We start from the raw sequence: 21323 nt of genomic DNA on the forward strand, positions 1-21323 counted from the left end.
AGCACCTTACTCTTGGGCCCTGGCACCTGAATCCAGGCTGTGATCTGCCGGCCACACAGGTCAGCAAAGTTGTATATGAGGAAGGTGGTGAGTGGGACAAAGAACTTGGTGGTCCACAGTGAGCCTGAGCCCTTGTCGACAGACTCGATGTTGGCGGAGATGGCGGGGAAGAAGAGGCTGGAGATGCAGAAGAGGTAGACAATACAGAAGCCCAGGCCGGAGGTCTTCTTCAGGATGGGGCGGAGGGGTGGCGTGTGGGAGTTGCTGGATCTAGGGGCCATCAAAGGACTGTTGGGGGAGTCCGGGGGTGGTTCCCCTTCACCAGAAAACACGTGGGCTGGACGAAGAGGCCTCATGTAGTACCTGCAGGTGGGGAGAGATGTGTGTGGTCAGAGGGCCTCCGTAAAGCAGGTCACTTTGGATTTCAAGGAACAAGGAGCAGGAGACCTCAGAGTCAGCACAGCCAGGGATGGGTGTTTCCAACAGGACCTTTAGGCCCTGCATGTAAAGCCTAGGCCCTATACAGCCCATCAGCCCTGGGATTCCCTGAGACGACGTATGCTGTTGTCGGGAGGACCAAAGGAAGACCTGAACTATCCCTGGCCTGCATTCCAGGCTGGACTCCAGTCCTTTGTTCTGTGGTGGTGGCCACCCCACGAGCAGGGACAGAGGAAACCAGCACTGACCACTACACGGTGAGCCTAGGCTCCATTCCTGGCACCTGTTCTGTTTGTTTGTATTTGGAGGGGACAGGTAGAGATAAAATAGCATTTAAAAATATAAACTTTTAAAATTATAAAATAACACATGCTTGGTGCAATAAACCCAAATAATACAGAAGAGAAATGATATAATAGAAAGAGAATTCTCCCTGCTCCTACCTCTGTTCTCACTCCATAGTGGTGCTGACCATTAACAATCTCATATATATCGTTCCATGCATGTGCAAACACCATGCACACACACACACACATATACACACAGTTTCTTAAGTAAAAGTGGGTTCAAACTATACATATTATAAAACTTTCTGCAACAGTGTAACGGTATAATGCCTAAATGCATTATATAAGTAATAAAATAATATATATAAATATATAACTGCCTAAATCATGCATGAATATTATACATAAATGCATACACATAATTGCCTAAAGAACTGTATCTTGTGGCCATCCTTTCACATGGGGACACGTGGCTCTATGTCTTTCTGTTGTGTTGCTGCATAATAGTTCACTGTATGGATATACAATTTAATTGTTCCCTTACTGATGGACTTTCAGGTTGGCTCCAATTTTTCACTACTACAAATAATGTTGTGATGAATATCCCTACAATAAATCCCTGTACGTGTATACTACTATTTTGTAGTACAGATTTTTAGAAGAGGACATCGCTGGATTAAAAGGTTTGTACCTTTAAAAGTTTGATAAATATTGATAAACTGCTCTCCAAATGGGTAGTACCAATTTATCTCTGCTCAGAACCACTCACCCCTGCCCCCTAACTAAAGTAACCTGCTCTGTTAATCTCTATGAGAGCACCTGTTTATTTCTCTCAAAAAATTGATGACAATATATAGGATCATTTGTTGTTTTACTGGTCTGTCATCTGTCTCCTCTGATAGCAGACAGCCCCCTAGAGCAAGGACCCTGTTTGATTGCTTCTAGCTAAATTCCCCAGTACAGAGTAGCCCTTCAAAACACAATTGTTGAAAGCACTGATAAATAGCCTGTAAAAGCACCCCCACATCCTCAACACTGAATATCATCAATCTTTTCAACTTCTGCTACCTTGACCAGTGAGAAAGTTTGGGTTACTTAGCCTTGCTGTGTGACCTTGCCTGAGCCACTCAACCTCTCTGGGCCTCAGGTATCTGCAAACCAGGAGACACAAGCTGATTGGATTAACAGAGCTCACACAGAAGAACTCTAGGCCTCAGTTTCCTTCTCTGCAAAATGGAGGTTTTACAGAGCCAGGAGGTTTTGAAGTCCCTGCCAGTCCTCCCATCCTAAGAGCCTACAGAGAACAAGTGAGTTGGGGAGGGTTCCTCCCCAGAATCACTCTTCTGTGTGATGCTGAGCAGGGTGCTTTGGCCTTGAACCCTGTCTCGTTTCACAATCACTAGGGAAAGGAATATTCTTACTTCCCTCTCTACTCACCGTCAGGTCCTTGCCTCAAGTCTGCTCTGAGGAAGCACCCCACCAAGTTCCTCTGGTCGAAGCTCTTCCTCATAAGTCCTTCCAGATTTTCCTGCCTCACTTCACCCTCCCAAATGCAGCACTGGTGACTTCCCTTTTAAGTAGGATTTAGTCTGAGCAGCCCTGGGCGCATGGATCTCTCTATGAGCTCCATCCCCTGGTGAGTTTCTGTAAACCCCGAAATCTTGACCAAGTTTTAATCAGCAAAGAAATAGAAGCTCTCCCAGGACAGGTAGTCCTGGGTGTTCTCTGACTTGCACGCTCAACTAGAAGGGATGTTGGCCTGCCCGAAAGAGACTGGAAACCAGGGTGACCAGCCATCCTGGTTTTAGTAATGCACGTCCCTTGTCTTGGGAGTTCCTTAAGTCCCAGGCAAACAGGAAAATTGGCCACCCTACTGGAAAGAGACCTACCCAGAGGAGTCTGAAGCAAGACATGGGGACATAGCAGAGGAGTGGGGGGACCCTCCTGCCCCTCTGTTCACTCAATGACTCAAAAATAATTTACTACACAATGACAAGCTACCAGGCGTGTACAGGGTGCTGGGGGGACAGTGAGCCAGCCAGACACCAGGACTCACAGGGACGTCATCATGGAGCCACAACTGGGCAATTTTGATGACAGCCCTGAAGAGGCAGGGGAGGTACCAGGCTGGCTGAGGGTCGGTGCATGCCTGGGATACTGCGAGACACCACGGTTTCAAGTAGTTCAGTCCCCTTTTATCCTCCCAAAGCCACTGAGGCCAGCTGAAGCGATGAATGATCCCGTAACTGTGGAAGGCAACCCACCTGCCCAGGTAGAATCAGAGTTCTGGGGATGGCAGGGGGTTCTGGGGGTTAGTGAGATGGCTCTCCTCACAGGGACAGGAGGAATATATAATGAGGAAAGGCCCTGGAATGCAGCCTGATACCCAGAAAGAGCTCCAAGGTCAAATCCCTGCCTGTGACTCACCAGGTAACTCACCTGGGGGTACATGTATTAATTCCCCTAAGCCTCAGCTTCCTCATCTGTAAAGTGGGAAAATACAATAACTGCACGAGTTTTCAAAAATAATAATCAAAAAATACACATGCAAACTGCTTAGGTCAGTGCCACTGCAAAAAATAGGTTTCCGTGGAAAAGTGCAGGGTCCAGAGTGGATCTCTCCTCATCTCTGCCGGCTCAGGCACAGGGACCCCAGGAGAACCACCTGGCCTTCTCTTGGTCTCTGCTTCCTTGCCTGCAAAATGTGGATAATAACGCCCGCCTTTCAACATCAAATGAGATAATGGATAGGAAAATGCTTTGAAAAGAATAAAACATGACAGAAAATCAAGACTTGTTTTTTAAAAAAAAGGAGCAGCAGGAAGCAAGAAAGAAAAAAGGAACTAGAGAGAGAAAGCAAAAGAAAGACTGAAGATGAGAAAAGAAGTCCCATAGGGCAGAAGGAGGCCCCACGAGGTAGCGAGTATTAAAAGCACAGGTTTGGAGTCACATTCAAATCCTGGCTCTGCTACCTACTGGCTGTGAGACTCAGGCGAGTAATTTAACCTTTTTGAACCTTGGTTTTCTGATTTGTGTGTGGGAATAATAATAAATCACAGTACTGTACCCTAATGGGTGTGTGAGCATTATGTGAACTGGGCTGAGCATGGTGCTGGCACAGACGAGGGCTCGGGAATGGGACTATTATTCATCATCCTCATCCCTCAGGCCCCATTTCTACTGCCTGCCTTCCCTGTCCCCAAACTTGCAGACTCCAGCTGCTTGGGGGCGCAGCCCAGAGCCGCCTTCTCACATCCATCGGGCAGGCCAATTCACTGAGCACTGCTAGGAGCCAGGTGAGCTTGAGGCACTGGGATGTGGTGGTGAACGACCCTCACACAATGTCTGCCCTCCTGGAGCTCACACTCCAGTGGGAGACAGGCCACGAACAGGAAACCAACACGGAACCGAATTGGATGATAGAATGCAAGTGGAGACCAGAAAGATGTAAGGCTACACGGAAGTGGACTGCACGGCCAGAGCACGAGGCCGGCCCTCACCTGGCATACTCCAGCCTGGGCAGCAGCAGGTAGAGTCCCATGCAGAGCATGATGAAGATGGTTCCCGTGAGGAAGAAGGCCAGGGCACTGTCCGTTATGTCGCTGGATGCTGCCAGGTCCAACAGCAAGGCCACGGCGGAGATGGTCCCACCCATGGCTCCTCCTGCAGAGAGCAGAGGACACCACAGAGACGTCAGGGGTGGGCCCGAAGGGAGTGAGGGGCCATGGTCCCTCTCTGCTCAGATTTAACAGACCCTGATGCAAAAAATGCCATAGTACTCACGGTATCCCCAAGCCATGGCAGACGTGGAGAGGTCCTGCAGCCACGAGGCTCCTCGGGTTTCAGAGGGTGTGGTTTTACCTGTCCCCAGCCCAGGCCCCTTCTCTCTGCTGGACTCAAGAGGCTGCTGCCTGAGGTGGCAAATGTCTCCAGGGCTCCACTGGTCTGCTTCCTGATTTCACCTCTGACCCTTGACCTCCACACTCTTTATTGCCCTTCTAGTGGGGTCTGAAGTTTTAGATTCAGGGGCGGGAAACCTCAAAGAGCTCTGGATTTCCTCTTCTCTGCCCTTTGCCTGAATCATTCCCCGACTGAACTGGGAAGGGGCTCAGGGAAAGCCCTAGCACAGGCTCACCTGCTGCCTCTGTGGCTGTCCTGTCCGGGGTAGTCCTTACTGGCTACAGACCTCTGCCGTGTTGCCCACCCATGAACTCATAGAGCTTACCCTGTGCCCCAGGGCAGCTGTGGTACCACACGCGTGTGAGCGTGGATGTGCACACACACAGAACACTCACTCACACACAGTCACACATCTACACGTATACTCACATACTCGCACAAGCATGCGACCTTCCCACCACATGGGATGCTCTCCTAGCCACAGGTGTCCACACACATTACCCACGAGACCATGTGGCCCCACACCCTTCACTCCCACCTAAAAGAGGAGGTGGCACAACCTAGCAGAACGATCACGGGCCCAGGAGTCAAAGGGACCTACATCTGACCCTCGACTCTGTCACTTGCTAGCTGTGACCCTGGGAGCTAATGTGACTTCTCTGAGCCACAGTCTGCCCATCTGTAAAATGGGAATAACAACGCCTGCCTTGCATAGCTGCTTTGAGAACTAAATGAGATGATGTTCAGACTTCATAGCAGGCTTTCAACAAATGCTAGTTCCCTTCCTTGGCACAATCACACAGTTGACTCTGGGAGGCTGGGGATGTGTCTTTGTTTTCTTTCGAACCCTCACATTAATGATCAATGTGCTGGCCAAGAGTCAGAAGCCTGGGGTAGCACCAGCTTGGGAGTACTGTTAGGAGTGTGGGCAGATCATTTACTCTTTCTTTGCCTCTGTTTATTTGCCTGGAAAATGGGGCTAATACCTTCCCTATGTATCACATGAAAACATTGGGAGGTAGAAATGGGACAAGGAGTGGAAAAAGCACCGAATACAAGCACAGGACCACTGTCATCATACAGATGCTGTCTGGTGAATATGTTGGATTGCCTGAATGAGTGAGTTTGCCCACTTCAGAGCATCAGAATAGCGATTCTCAAACAGGCAAGAAGGAGGCTGGTGCAACAGCAGGCAGCACACTGGTCCATGTGGGCATGAACTGCTCTGTCACTGTCAGCAGCTCTTACCTGGCACCAGTCTTCTGCTCACTGCCACAGGGAGCAGGGTTGGGGAGGGGCAGTACTGGCCCCTGTCCACCAGGATGTCCCATCACTGCCTCACCCATGCCCCGTCCAACATCTCTGTGGCTCCACAGGAGCAGCCCTTGGCCTGGCAGATGATCCTTCTCCCACCTTCCCCGTATAAGTTCTATTACCCAGGGTGGGGCTAGAGGGTGGGACTTGAGGGAGGGCAAAGACATAATAACTAGCATAGTGATTAACAACACAGACTCTAGCATGAGAAGGTCTCCTGAATCCAATCCCGGCTCTATCACTTCTAGCTGTGTGGCCTTTGGCAAGTCCTTAAACCTCTCTGTGCCTCCATTTCTTCAAGTATAAAATGGGGATGTTAATAATACTTACCTGTTAGGACATTTATGAAGATGGAAACGATTATTACACACAGAGTGCTCAGAACAGTGCCTGGGACAGAGAAGTGTCAAATACCAAATAAATCCTCTGATTCCCAATTAGGTGTTTGGCTATTTCCGTCCTTCCCACATCAAAGCAGCAATGGGGTAAAAACCCTTTGCCAAGAGGGTGCCCATTTCTGAGAAGCTGTAATCCCCAGCGACACGTTTTGTAAGAAGTGGGGTTAAACTCAGTAAGACACTCCCCGGCTACCCTGAGGAAGAGATATTAACATGACTGCCTATTGATTTTCCTCTCTCTCTCCAACTTGTAGCAAATATTATCATCAACAACAAACCGGGCCTCCGGGAGCTCATCCTTCACAACTCCTGACTTTTATCTCATCAGTTATGGAAATACATGCAAATGAGGGCTTTAAGAAAACACCAGCATGAAACAAATGAAGTGTTCCTCAGATGCCAGCACACACATTCATACGGGCTCCTCTGGACAAAAGACAAGAACGGCTGGCCTGGCGAGGTGGTGTTGGCGTCTCTGGGAGACTGGGACACCTTGGGTTTGCCAGGGTGTTGGGTGCCCACGGGGGGCCTCGTGCAGTTATGACGATGGTTTAGAGCCCAGGGTAATTCAAATTGACGTATAAGTACTAAATTTCCCTACCTTTCCAAAGTAGACTTTCTGAAGGGCCACTTGCCAACACAAATGGTCACTGGCTCCTGGAAAGGTAGCCAGCATGGCTAAAGTTGTATCGTAAAAATCCTCCTCCAGTGGGATGGTGGAAGGCCAGGGCACAAAAGCCTCTTTCTGAGACCAGGGGTGACAGAAGGGATTAAATCCAATTAAATCCAGTGGCCACTTCCCTTAGCCCAGACATGCACTTCTGCAAGCATTGCTAGGCATATGCTGACGTACTCAGAAATCTTAGCAACAAGTTCATTTTTATTTTATTTCAGGCCCAAGGGTTCCCCAGGATAGAGCTTGAAGCCTAATCCTATATCAAAAATGGCAGACAGATTGCAATTCACATCTAGGCTCTGATCTGTTGAGAGTAACTGCCTCAAGTGCTGTGTTGAGAAGGATTTAGAGGCTCAGGAGGAAAGATAGAGATCTGTTAGTGATGTCTGGCACTGGTGTCGAGTGGGGAGGGGAAATACACTTGTCAAGGTATTTGTCATCCCTGCCACGTACTGCCTGGCATTATTAACTAATGGGCACAGTGCAGATTCTTTGTGAAATTCTTCTCAAGTAGACAAACGTTGAAAGCACTCTTCTGCACAGCAGGGTGTGTGAAGACACACACAGAGCACCTCCAGCATGCTTTAAGGGATGGTGGTCTCCTAGTGAAGAACAGGTGCTTGCTGACCCCGCTCCCTTTTACCTTCTTGGGTCTTCTGGGTGAGACACATGACTGAAGCCTAGAGAACAAAACTGCCAAGGTCTTGATAACAGGCTTAGCATCCGCATGAACACTTGGGCAAGGACGTCCTACCAAGTCACACATGAGCACGCCCACAGAATGCCGCAGTTCAGGGTGCCCGAGGAGTTTATTCACTAGACTATCAGCTCTGAGAGGCCAGAGTCTTGCTCATCTTTGAATCCCTGGTACAGAGCAGGTTGTCTATAAAATTAGAAAGGAAGAAAAGAGAGAAGGAAAGGTGAAAAGAAGGGGAAAAGGTAAGGGAGAGGATAAATAAAGAGAACAGGAGGGGGGGAGGGGAGAAGGAGGGAAGGAAAGAAAGGAAGGCTGGTTTCAGGAATTGCACTTTGTAGGTAGACTGTGTTTTCCAAAAATGCTCCAACTATGTCTCCCCTCCCGCCTGCTCTTCTTCCAGTATGTCCTTCATACACTCCCATTGAGATGTGTGATCAGTGCAGTCTTGAGTCTAGGTGAGCTTATGGCTGTGAAAGAAGTAACCCTATGTGGCTTCTGTAGCTAGGTCAGAAATAAAGCTTCTTCCTGGATCTCCTGGGATGCTCGCTCTTGTGACCCAGACACCATTCCATGAGGAAGGCCAAGCAGCTGTGGGAAGGTCCCCAGCCCTGGCTCAGCTTCCAGCCAATGGCCAGCACCAACACCAGCCAGGGGAGCACGCCATCTTGAGAATGAATCCTCTAGTCCCCAGTCAGGCTACCCTGGGTGACCCCACGTGGAGCAGAGAAGAGTTGTCCTCGCCAACTCCTGCCCAAATCGTGATGTGTGAGCTGTTGTTCTAAACCACTCAGTTTTGGGGTGGTTTGTTCCATGACAATAGATGACTGAAACACACTGAGCACATATCATTTCCTTTCCTGGAAGGGCTACCATGTGCTCACCTCTGGCTCCTTCATGTGACCCACAGGTGGATGAACCTGGTCGGCTGTCGGGACTGTGGCTCTCACCTGATATCAGTGCCTGGGAATTCCTCATAGGGAAGGAGCCAGTCATGCTATAGATGCTGCTGCTGAAGATAGTGTTGGTGCCACTGAAGATCACCATGCAGACAATGGTGATGGCAAAGAAGCTGCGGGTCCAGGAGGAGGTGTCCACCTTCACCAGCACAGTTATCACCACGAAGATGGCCAGCGTGATGGTCAGTGAGGCCAGGACACGGACATGGACTGCAACCCTGCGGAGAGGATGCCAGAAGCAATTAGACACCCCTTTGCACCTCACACCTGGGACTAGGGCTACTGAACCATCTTAAGGGAAGCAGGCAAGCTCAGCAGTCAACTGTCAGCTGTCCCCTCTGCAGTCAGGAGGCCTGGGTTCAAATTCTGTCTTCCTGCTCACTAGCTGTCTGGCCTTGGGTAAGTGACTCAGCTGCTCTGGTTTCAATTTCTGCACCCATACTAACTATGGGGAGGAGAATCGATCTACCTCATGGGTGGGTGTGGGGCTCCCAGGACGTGAGCCATGTGTAGTGCGGGGATCAGTGTCAGGCTCGGGGCATGTGAGGTTGAAGGACAGGATGCTGGGACTGTGGAGGCAAGTCCCTGCTCCTCCTGCCGGTTCTGTCTGGTGTTTAAACAGAGCAACCACCCACTGGACTTCCTTCCCCCGAAACTTGGCAGTAGGATGTGGGGGAGGGGGAAGAAAATCATCATCATCGTCTTCATCATCATCGTCGTCGTCATCGTCATCATCATCATCACAGCACTCACATAGCACTTAATTTGTGCCAGGCACTCTTCCAAGTGTTTTCTATATACTAACTCATAATTCTTGCACCAGCTCTGTAAGACAGGTATTCTTACCTATCCCACACATACAGATAAGAAACTGAGGTCAGAGAGGTTAAGAAACTTGCTCAAGGTCACTCAGCTGTGAACCCAGGAGGTCTGGCTCCAGTCTGTGTTCTGAGAAGACGCTCTAATGCCTCCCTTGAAACAAAGGGAATATGGGTGGCACAGAACAGTGGCTAGGACAGGGGATCCTTCCGTGGTGGTCTCAGTTGTGATGGGCAGCAGCTGATGCCAAGCTAGTGCAGCCCAGGGCCAGGGGAGCCCCACACTCCTCCAGCACCATGCCTGCTATAAGCCATACACTCCTCCCAGCCCCACACTGCCCCGGGGAGAAAAGCAGGAAAGGAGCCTGAGAAACTGCACGTTTTTATTCTAGGGAGAGGAAACACCATCTCTCAAGGGGCTGTTTAAATCATCAGATTAGACTAAGCTTTAAACCAGATTGGATGTTTAGTTAATTTTCCTGCTAACCAGTGTGTGCGGGCTGGGAGAAAAGCCAGATCACATATACGCAAATTATTTTTTGGATTAGAAAAAGGAAGACAAATTTGAAATGTAGAAAAACATATATATGTATATTCATAGGTGTGAAATAATGAACATGAAAAGCAAGAAAGGACTTTTTCAAAGTGCTTTTGTGGCCCCAGGCTCATCTAAGTTTCCTTCTGATCCTCAGCTGAAGAGAGAGCAGGTGCTGCCTCTGCTTTGTAAGGGAAGGAGGAAACCCGAGGAAGTGAAGGAACAGTTCAAGGTCGCACGGTGAGTCTGTGGGGAGAGAAGCTGGGACGAGAACCCAGTGTGCTGAGCCCCAGCCTGTTGCACAGTCTGCTGACGTGTCCTCAATGCTGTGTTCGTCTGCAATAAGCACTGAGCAACTACTGCGTGTCAAGTGCTGTGCTGGCTGGGTGCCCAGGAAACCGACAGCCCAGCAGCAGGCATTTCATCCTGCTGTGCTAAGCGCTCCATTGAGAGGGCCATGGGGCATCCTGGGGCAGCAAGCCTACCCTGGGTGCCGTGGAAGCCTATTTGGAGGCGATCTCCAAGATGGACCATAAGGATGAGTGGGGGGCACATCTGGACATGGGTGCACATGTCTTGGGGGAGAGAGCACAGCACACTCAGGGAACTGGAATAGACTCTGGCTGCAATCGAGATGGGAGAGGAGGAGCGCAGAGACGAGGCTGGAGAAAGACAAGGAGCTCCATCCTGGAGTGCCTTGTCCACCCTGATAAGTGCCAGGACTTGATCCTGGGGCTGGGGATTTGGGGAGTGGGCATGGGGCCTTTGTATGCCAGCATCCCCCCTGGAAGAATGCTCCTTCCTCCAAATGCAGTCATACTGGGGAGGTCACCGAGGCAGCCACAAACAATGGGCATGTGACCCAGCCTGGGGTGATCAGAGTGTTCTATGCTGCCTGCTGCAGGGATTGGGTTAGGGACTAGCATGTGACCCACACAAGGCCATGGAGCTGAGGAGAGCAGGTCCCAGTTGTGACTTCATATGGGGCTGCTGACTGCCATCTGCCAGCTGTGCAGGGCAAGATTGCATACAGAATAAAGCCAAGCAGAGACCCAGAGAGCAGGGATGGTGCGAGAGAAGATGCCCTAGATCCAACGATGCTTGAAGGCACACCTGACTTTAATTTTCAGTGAAAGAATGAGAAAATCCTTTTTTGTGCTAACTAGCATCGAGGTCCATCACAGTTTCAGGCTGGATAAGGATAGTCAGAAACTCTCCAGTGCTGCTGCCAGTGTCTTGCCCATGTGCCCTACCGCTGACCACTTCAGGACATGCTGGTCCATGCAGCAGGCTAGAAGTGGCAGGTACTTATCTCTTAAGAGTAGCCTTCAACCAATGAGTGTGGGAAGTTGGTGGAGCCCTGCTCCCTGGGCTGTGTGTTCTGCCCTGGCTCCCAGAGATCCAGCAGGATCAAGCTCTGGACACCCTCTGTAGGAGCTGGCTTGAAAAGATATCCTCTGTTGGCTGCCATCCCTTCCCTGTCTCCCTTCTCTACTCTCCTCCCTTCACCTCCCGAGTAAACTACTCATACTTGAATCCTTGTTTCAGGGTCTGCTTCTAGGGAACCCACACTAAGATGCCACTAAGGCCCCACAGTAAAACACATCTTCTGAGAGTTTGCAGGCGCCATGGCCTGGACAGGCTGGTGGGCAGCCAGGTTAGCACCTGGACTCCTAGGGGCCCAGCTTCTCTACTGTAAGAGCATACCAGGTGCCCTGGAGGCTGGTGGGCAAGACTTACCTCTGATGCTCGGGGTGATCCTACACACTCAGCCCTGTCACACAGTGCCCCCATCCTCTCCCAGCAGCTGGGACTGCTCCACCCACCTCCAAGATAAAAGCTGGCAAGGGCACAGAGCCGGAGTCAGGAGACCGGGGCCCGGCCCAGCTCTGGCATCAACCCACTGTGTGACACCAGGCAAATATTCAACCTCTCTGGGCCTCAGTCTCCTCATTTCTAAAAAGAAGAGGCTGGACCAGATAAGGTCCCTAATAGCTAATGATTCTAAATCTGAAGAAATTCAAGTGGAGAGAGAGGTTGGGGACAAATATCAAAAAGTTTTAACCAGTTCCTTGGAGCAGGAGGAGGCAAAGGACAGGCTTCAAGATATGCAGAGTGCTGCGAGGGCAGGGGCCTTCCTCTCCTCCCCCCAGCACCAGCAAAGAACCTGGTAGGCACCTGGTAAATATTCAGGGACAAACAAAGTGACATGCATGCGAGATCAATAGTGCAGGAGTGGTTTCCCCACTGGCCTCAACCTCCCAGCTGCTGTCTGCTTCTCGAGCCCCTCAGCCTGGCAGGGAGTTCAGCTGGAAGTATCTGCCAGCCTTGGGAATGGCCTCTGCCTCTGCCCATATCCTCGCATGCACAGTGAGGAAAAAGTCTGGCATCAAGGGACCCTCCTGTGTGCCTAGTCACTTGAACAGGAAGGTTGCTTTGCAGAGAGCTGGGGGCTTCTTACTCAGGCATCCCCAGCGTGGGGAGATGAAGAGGAGCGGGAGATGAGGAGGCAAAGGCCAAATGCATGGCAAATGCTGGCTCCATCCGTGCCCTCACCTGTGCAGGTCTCCTTCCCGCCTACTAAAAGCCTCCACCCATGGGCTCTGGGCCCACCGAGATCTCGCGGGGGCTTTTTGCAATACTCCTAAAGCTTTATAAATGTGCCAGGTGCAAGGCCACCCATGTGCACTAATGGGCACGCTGGCTTCTCTCCTCTTCCTTCCTCCCCGGGCAGGGTGGGTGACCCAGGGGACTGTGACACTATTGTGATTTTAGGAAAGTCTAGATAAGCACTGCCCTGGTGTCTGAAGTTCTACTCTGGGACAGGATATAGCCAAGATGACAGCTCCAGGCAGAGACCCTGGGTCTAGTCCACTACTGAGAAGATTCCTGGACGGGGCTGCCAGCTGTACCCAGGCTGTCAGTCCCTCTCTCCCCGCTTCTCATGAAGGCTCAGGACCCCAAGGGACTGATTTCTTCATAAGTCACCAAAATGTAAATCCTGCTCATAAGTATTTATGGTGCTGCAGATTTAACATAATAAAACACTTGGCGATTATGGATGAGCCAGTCAGAGAAAGCCAGGATCCTCCAGGAGGGGAGAAAAGGAGACATTTCAATCTCGCACATTAAATAAAAAACAATTTAGCCCCAAACCATCATTTTCCCACAGCCTGGAAACAGATGGAGGCTTGGGAGCATTTCCCTATTACCCTCGCCCCTCTTCTGGAGCCCAGGAAAGGACAGGGGCAGGTCTGGGGCTGGCTAGACCCTTCTGGAAAAGGTCCTGGCACTACTGAGCCATGTCCCTAACCCACCTTGAGGAGGACAGCTGGCCTGAGGGGCCATGGCCCTGCTGGAGACAGACCCCGGCCTTCTCCACCACCCCCTTCCCTCCTAGCAGCCTGAAGCCCAGGAGAGGCGGGCCTCCCACTAGAAGGGTCTGAGGCATGGCTCTGGCTGCAGTGGGTGGGAGCCACAAAGCTGGGGAAGTAGAGGCTCCAAGCACAGATGCAGGTGAGAAGGTCCCAGTTAGAATCCTAGCTCCAACCTTAACAGCCATGTGACCTTTGGCCTGTCACTTCTGTGAGCCTATTTCCCCTTTTTTATTTTTTTGGTGGATCTGAAACTGTGGCCTTGGCGTTACAAGGCTGTGCTTTAACCAATTAAGTCCTGTTTTCCCATCTGAAAGCAGGTCACAACAGTTTCCTACCCTAGGCTGCTGAAGGGTACAGGAGAAAATGTGCCTCCAGGATGTGAATACCTAGAAGAGTCAACTGTGGTTACGAGATCATCCTCTCACGGCCTGAGCTGGACCTTCCCCGACACTGTAGACCCACAGCCCAGGGCTGGCTTCCAGGCTGCTGGATCTCCACAGCTTCCCTCCTGAACTGCTGTGCATCCTAAGTGATATAACAAGGGACAGCCAAGGGTTTACAACCTTGTTATAGTTCAGACAGTGACTCGGGACCTGGAAGGGGCGGCAGCTGTCATTTATGCAAGCCTGGGCTATCCCAGCTGCAGAAATGCCCTGTCCTCAGGGCTGGCTGAGTGAGTGGACAGAGAAGGCAGTGAGAGCAGAGGGGTCCCCACCGCCTTGGCTGCTGCCCCTCCCCCTCCCCCTGCGTGCCCTTCCTGTCCTCGCACCCTCTCTTCTCCAGGGTTGGCGGTGCTGAGGGATCACCTGTGTCTGCTGCTAGGGCTGTTCCTCCACTCTCCTCCTGGGGCAGGGTCTCTGCAGGCTGTGCCCCCTGCTAGGACACCAGATGCAGCCGTGTGTGCTGGGAAGGCCCAGGTGAAGCAGGTTAGGGCCAGCCAGCTTGCAAAAGGGACTGCAGGTCCTCGGGCCTGTCTAAGCATCTTTATTCTTTATGCTTTCAGACTGCACTGTGGTGTTTAAGATGGGTGCGAATTCCTTCACACTCCTTCCATTGGGAGGGGGGGTCTATGTCCCCTTGAAACTGAGTGGGCTGTGACTGCCTTGACCAGTCAAGTACAGCAATAGTGATGCTATGCGACTTCTGGCACTAGGCTGTAAAAGCTATGTCGTTTCTTCCTTGCTCTCTTGGAGCATTTGCTCTTCAGCCACACCAGAAGCAGTCCTATTACCCTGAGGCTGACATGTGAGGGGGCAGGGAGGGAGAGAATCCGAATGGGCCCTGGACCCAGCGGCTGTATGATGCAACTACATGAGACACTCAGCCAGAGCTGTCCCTGAGCCTCCATGCCCCCAGATTATGAGATACTAATTACTGACATTGTTTTAATCCACTCTGCTTCGGGACCATGTTATGTGACAATAGCTGGAATAGCCCCATGGCATAACGTGTTTGGAGAGACTGGCCTATTCAGCCCTGGCACACACGAGGCACCCTGCCGCCCTCTCCCCTCCTGCAACCACAGCAGACATCACTAATCACGGCACACTCCCTGTGGGCAGACCTGCCTGAGAATCCTGTTCAACCAGAGACCAGGCGGTCACTATAAATTGACCAGAGATGATGGGTAAAACAGATTTGCCATCAGTGACCTAAGGTTCAGTAGGCCACGTCCAAAAGCAGCCCAGGTATCTGGACCACCATGTAGCCACCGATATAACCCAGTGGCAACTTAGGGGAAATGTGGGCAAACGGGCTAGTGCTGATGCCCGTGTGAAGTCAGACTGAGAACGGACAGCAATAGTCACCCAGTGGGGTCTATGGCCATGCTCATTTGCCTGGCCATCTCCTAAAGAACTCCTTCCATGGTGCATCCAGATGGAGTCCTTCCTAGCGCTTACTGATAAAACATCAGAAATTCCCCATGACCCCTTTGTGAGTGGTTGACACATCAGCTATTGTCACCAGCTTAGCACTGAGCAGTTAAATGACTCCTTCTGGGCCACAGGCCTTGCAGCCATTGACAGTTTCCCCTGGGAGGAAGATCCAGGTGTCCCCACATGATGCCACAGCATGCAGCTGGAAAGTGGAAGCCCAGTGTCCTGCCCGGGCACCTCCAGGTAACTGACCTGACTTCTCAGTCTTTGTGGACAAGTCGGAGCCACCTGCCTCCTACTTTGGTGGCCACCATTTAAATAGGCAGAAAAAAAGCAGCTGCAGATGAGAGGGGAGTGGAGAAGGCAGGAGGCGCAGGTGGGGCTGAGAGAGGAGAGGGCCTACCTGTTGACAAGCAGGAAGGTGGCCACGAGGCACAGCACGGAGGGCACGGTGGAGGCGATGACAAGGTAGTTCTCAAAGTAGTTCTGGAAGCACACAAGTAAGGAGGCTGCTGTGGTCACTCAGGGACAGAGGAGAGGTCCCCACCCCAGAGCAAAGACAGAGCCCCTCTTGGGGGGGCTCCTCCCCACTGTCTTCAGATACTTGGGAGCCATGGGTAAGTCTACCCCAAGACGACCTTCCCACCCCCATCTCCAACCTAAGACTACTCATTCAGTCACTCAACAAACAGCTGTTGATGTCAGCTGTGCTAAGTGCTAGGGACATAAGGAAGGATGAGACATTGTCCCTGTCCCTTGCAAGGCCCAACACTCCACAGCCCATGCTCCTACCCCCTCTACCTGTCCCACCCATAGACTGCGGCAACAGGGTCAGGACTCAACATTTGTCCAAAAAGAAAAGTTTTGCCCGGTCAGCCTTCCTGGCCCACTGCCAGAATGCTGGGTGCACATGGGTCTTGTTATGACCCAACAACATTCTGACATTCTTGTGACCAAGTGAGTCCTCTTAGAAATACACAGGGCCCACCCACTTCCTACAGGGAAACATTGTTCTGACTTGATTTGCTCTCTCGATGGAGCTGCTACAGATAGGCAAAGTCGTTTTGGGAAGTGGCTTGTAGACTGGCCAGATGAGGAAAAAAACATTTCCTGGCAGCAGCTCAGGGATATGAGAGAGTACATAAGACAACAGAAAGATGGAGAATGTTCTGATTATAATGTGCTGGAACGCACAGTGAAAGCAGCTGTGTTTGTCAAAACTCAGAGAAGGTCCACTCATTAGGGTGAATTTTACTGTGTGTACCTTATCTCTTAACATACCTGTCTTAAAAAAAGAACAAGGTCTGGCTGGTTAGCTCAGTTGGTTAGAGCGTGGTGCTGAAAACACCAAGACCCAGGGTTCAATCCTTGTAACTAGCCAGTTGCCCGCACCTGCCCCCCTCCAAAACCAACGAAAACACCGGAAAGGGTTGACTTGGGTCTTTGTAGATTAAACCATGAGCCCCAGGTTCTAAGCCATGATAATAGTTTACATGTATTAAGCATTCACCGTGTACCAAACACAAGGACTTTATATGAATTCTATTGTTTAACCCTAAACAAACAAAAAAAGCAGCTGTGTATTCTGCCCTGGGAGACTTAAGACATTTAACTTAACCAAGAAAATACTTTGAGTACAAATATGCTAAGTGAAAAGAACAACGTGTCCAGAGAACTTGCCAACGTCGCAAGAAGCTGCGGATTGCAGGGCCCACTCCCTCCAGCACTCCCACGTGACACAGCCTCGTGCTTGTTAGGGCTGTGGTGTGTCCTAGCAGGAGTATGGGATGGAATGCAAAGGTTTTTAACAGCTCAAAACACCACAAGAAGAGATGTCAGAAATTTTTTTTTGCCAAATCTGAGGCAGGAGCAGTGAGTTCTCAGGGGGTCCCAGGTGGGAGGGTGGGTAAGAGGAGGCCGGGCACTAAGAGAATGGGAATCAGTAGGGTGTGGGGACGAGTCCCAGAAGAAGTGGGATCTGGGTTAGACCTCGGAACAGAGGGGCAGATTTCTCCTTTCTGGGAGGAGTTTGCTTGTAACCTGGAGGCCAAGAAAGAAAGATGTCATAATGGGCCCCTTCTAGTCTGAAGCACAGACCGTTCCACGGTCCCCTTTTAAGCCTGAAGAGTGTTTTGTGGTCTTTGAAATCTGTACCCTGAATATAAGGCCGTGGGAGCCTGGCAATTAAAATGATAATCACAGCTAGTGTGGTCCCTGAATCATGAGCCTTAGAAATCACCTTCCTCCTCTGAGGTGCCGCCTCATTGTTCCTGCTCTGATGGGCTCAGCAGAGCCTGGAGTGGTCTGGGGCAGTCAATTACGCCTGGACACAGTGGCCGGGCCCACGTGAGGCTGGGAGGATTCCGGGCCCTTTGGAGGTAGGGCTGTGGGTGGGCGCCACACTGCCCCAAATCTAAGCCCCTACTGAGGCCCCCCTCGTCCAGTGGTTGCTCGGCCTGTGGCAAGCTTGTGAACGGCTTTCACGCGGGACATTCTATCTCTTTGTTTTTTTGAGCAGCCTCGGGTTCCCTGAATGTTTTAGGGATGCGGATTTACCAGGTAACTGAATGTTCCTGCTTGTTGATATTGAAGCAGGAAAACATGTCTTTTAACATTAGAAAGATTTTACCATTTCTCTGCCCTTCAACGAACATGCCAGTGGGTAGAATGGACTTGAGACTGGGCCACTGTTCTGTAGATGAAGATCAGGAGCTGCAGATGGCAACACAGGCAGACTCAGCACATTCCATGGAACTTTCCTTTTTAAAACTTAATTCCTGATATAAACATGTGGTGGTTTTTATTTAATTATTTGCTGCTTTTGCCTGTAAGTTAAGTTCTACTAAAATGAGGAGTGGTGGCCTCACGATCCCCACCTCCTAGTGTCCACGCCTTCCCTGTGACTTGCTTCTAACCAAGAGAACCAAGTACACGATTATGTGATGAGTTACATGAGATTGCAGCACCAGCCCTGTGGGACTCTCTTTTTCTTCCTTGCTGGTTCTGAGGAGGCAAGTGGTCATGCTGGGGAACCCCACATGGCAAGGGACTGCAAGTGACCCCAAGTTGCTGAGGACAGTCTCCAGTCAACACTCAGCAAGAAACAGAAACCCTCAGTCCCACAACAGGAACTGAATTCTGTCCACCACCTGAGTGAGCTTGGAAGTGACCCTGCTCCAATCGAGCCTCAGATGAGACTGCAGCCCTGTGAGGACTTAAGCAGAAGACCCAGCTAAGTTGTGCCCAGACTCCTGGGCCATGGATACTGTCAGATAATAAATGTGTATGTTTTAAGCCACTAAATTTGTAATCCCCTAATCAGGGATTTCCTGAATACTGGAGCCTTCCTGTTACAACTTAAATTTAGTTCCTCGACGCAGACAAGGACAACTGATCATGGTTCTTTATTCAACTTCCTACCAGGCCCAAAGACCAAAATGTTTCCCATGAAGGGAACACAGGCTATGCTTGCTGACCGCATCAGTCCCTTTAGCCTTTCCTCACCAAACCCTCTGCTGAAATTAGGACTTCAGCAGGTGGCAGACACTGATTTCAAGAAGCAGACTTAGTGTACGTGCCTGATACTCTGTTTGCCCTGATGCCCCTCGGGTTACCTGCCTTGCTTCCCTGTCAGAGCAGTGGACCCCATGGTCATGGAGCCACTGCCACTACAGGAAGAGCCGACTACCTTGGAGAGACCCCTGGGCCTACACCCTGCAGGGCTGCACCCCAGTGGCTGTGGGAGGGGCCAGGTAACACTCCCTGAAGGTGGGGAGTCAAAGCCCCACAAGGTAGACTTTGGTCGATGAGAGGCAGAGATAGTAAGGAGCCAAAGTATACATTGCTTTCCTCTCCCCTAACTGTTCTGAAACGTGGTGGCTCTGCATGGCCTCTCTGGAGATGTACCATGTGCCTGCTCAGCCAGCTGTTTTGTCTCGAAGCTGCGGCCAGCTCAGGAACATCACGGCCCCTTGCATCTGCTCTCTGTCCATTCCTGCCTCACCCGCCTCTCCTGCACCCTGACTTCCCTAGGATCGCGCTCTCTGCTGCAGTACTTGCACCTGAGGCTTGCCTTTCTAGGAAACACCCAACAGCGAAGGCCTTACATCCGTCCCTGACTGTGCACCTTGCACATCTGCAGCTGGCACTTCCTGAGTTCACCTCATTTGCTTCCACCGGGTGTTGGGACTACCCTCTCCCATTTTACTTAAGGAAATGTAAAGACATTCAAATACTGGTTGCAACCCATTGTGACTAGGATGAAAACAGTACTGCCCCTCCAATCCAACCTATAGTGGCTATCTATTAGGGGGATTTTATGTATTGCTGTGTTTTGGGATAATTTACACAGATAATTCACACTTGGGCCTGATTCTTGACAGAGCCTCAAAAGGCTCTGTTTTTATTTATCCTACCACATACCCCGAAACCATCTCCCCCTCCAGAAGTGAACACATGGACCCCAAAGGCCAGCTGCAACCATGCAGGAATGGAGGGATAAGACCATCAGGGCGACAGCACTGGGGCACTGCGTGTGATGGTAGAGGCTGAGCTTGCACAGTCCTGTAGGCTGTGATATGAATGGAACCCTCAGCGTAGCACAACAGCAGCCGTTTACTTAGCCCGCTGAAAACCTGCAGGTGGGGCGGTCAGTGGGGCCTTACAGAACTGCAGGTCTTGCAGGTGGAAGACCGCATGTGGTTCAGCAGGGAGGCAGGGCTGAAATGCAGGTGGATGTGGCACAGCAAAGACACCTCCCCAAGCAGGCGTCTCTGCTTCAGCAGGCTGGGCCCCAGGCAGGAGACTCTGAGGCTGGTTGCTAATCCTGTGGTGCTCAGCCCAGGCTGGGTGGCCATTGTCTGTCTCCATCAGATCACTGCCCCTTCTTCTCCTTTTAACCCTTCCTTTGTTTATGGAGAGGTTCAGGCCCCTGTGAGCCAGCGCTGTGCTGGTGCTGTGTGCCTGACTGCCCTTGAGGGGTCCTGGTGCAAACCTACAGCTGGGATATAGGGGGATACGAGGTGTGGTGGGAGGATGGACAAGGGGGTCTGGGGAGGCTCCCCACATGGGACCATCTTGGCAGCAGCTGGAAAGGTTGGGGGAGTGGGGACAGATACGGGAGCTGGGGGCGCAGGTGGAGAGAGAAGCAGGCATTGCAACAGCAGAGACTGGCTCGTGCAAAGGAAAACAGGGGTACTGCTTTGCCACTGAGGACTCCAACTCAAGGACTCCACTTAAGCTCCAGCCTCTGAGACGTTCCTCAGCATCAACAGGAATCTGGTGAGCTGAGACAAAAGTGCCCTGAGTTGTCCATTCAATCTGCACATGACTCGGGGAGTGGCAGGAAGGGCAGGCACCATGTCAGGCAGCCCTGGCACCCTGCCCCCCTCCCCGGGAGACAGAGAGGCCCCATCAGTCACCTTTCCGAATTCTCAAGCCCACTGTGGGGTTAGGCCCAGCTCTGTGGAGCAAAGAGGAAAAGTTCTGCTCCTTGAATGTCTAATCTCATCTCCCCACTCTCCACTATCTCCCCAGCGTTACCTGCACCCTACAATTACCTGGGGCTCTGGAGGGCTCAGCACACGGCTTCTGGTAGCAGTAACATCAAAGGCCATCTCTGGCAACTGTCAAGTAACCCAAGTAGGGAAATGGAAGCCCTGCCGAATGCCAGGTGACTGTGATATTTGAACAAAGCAGCTTACATGTGGCATGTGCAGCCCCCTGCCCATTTGCTCTTACCACAGCCTGTAAGAGTGAGGCAGAGCTGGGATTGCTCCCATTTCACAGATAGGAAGCCTGAGGCTCGCAGACACAGCTGAATTTCACAGAGGCACTCACCTGGAGAGGGCTGATGGCAGGACCTTCTGATATGGGGCAGGGCAGGGACCGGGTGGGGACATATTTATCATCACTCTACAAATGTAAGAGCCGCTCTGAGGACATATTTATCATCACTCTACAAATGTAAGAGCCCCCACCTCTGTCAGCCACCTGAAATGGGTGCCCATGGTCAGCGGCGAGGCATGGACCACGGGAAAGGGGACAGGACG

At 51.3% G+C, this 21323-nt stretch overlaps 1 protein-coding gene across 1 annotated transcript in view; it reads right to left on the reverse strand.

Annotated features, from left to right (window-relative positions):
- Positions 1-5: 5 nt before the first annotated feature.
- The window catches only part of SLC29A3 (solute carrier family 29 (equilibrative nucleoside transporter), member 3), a gene marked incomplete at its 3' end in the record, with an annotated part of 35171 nt that continues 13853 nt past the window's right edge, over positions 6-21323 (reverse strand). The window contains exons 2-5 of the mRNA XM_008586630.1: positions 15677-15759; positions 8658-8884; positions 4226-4388; positions 6-363 (exon numbers count right to left, since the gene is read on the reverse strand). Of these exons, the coding sequence (XP_008584852.1) occupies positions 6-363; positions 4226-4388; positions 8658-8884; positions 15677-15759 (831 nt within the window). The remainder of the gene's footprint in view (positions 364-4225; positions 4389-8657; positions 8885-15676; positions 15760-21323) is intronic.

Source organism: Galeopterus variegatus, unplaced genomic scaffold (genome assembly GCF_000696425.1).
Source record: "Galeopterus variegatus unplaced genomic scaffold, G_variegatus-3.0.2 Scaffold4055, whole genome shotgun sequence".
NCBI lineage: Eukaryota > Metazoa > Chordata > Mammalia > Dermoptera > Cynocephalidae > Galeopterus > Galeopterus variegatus.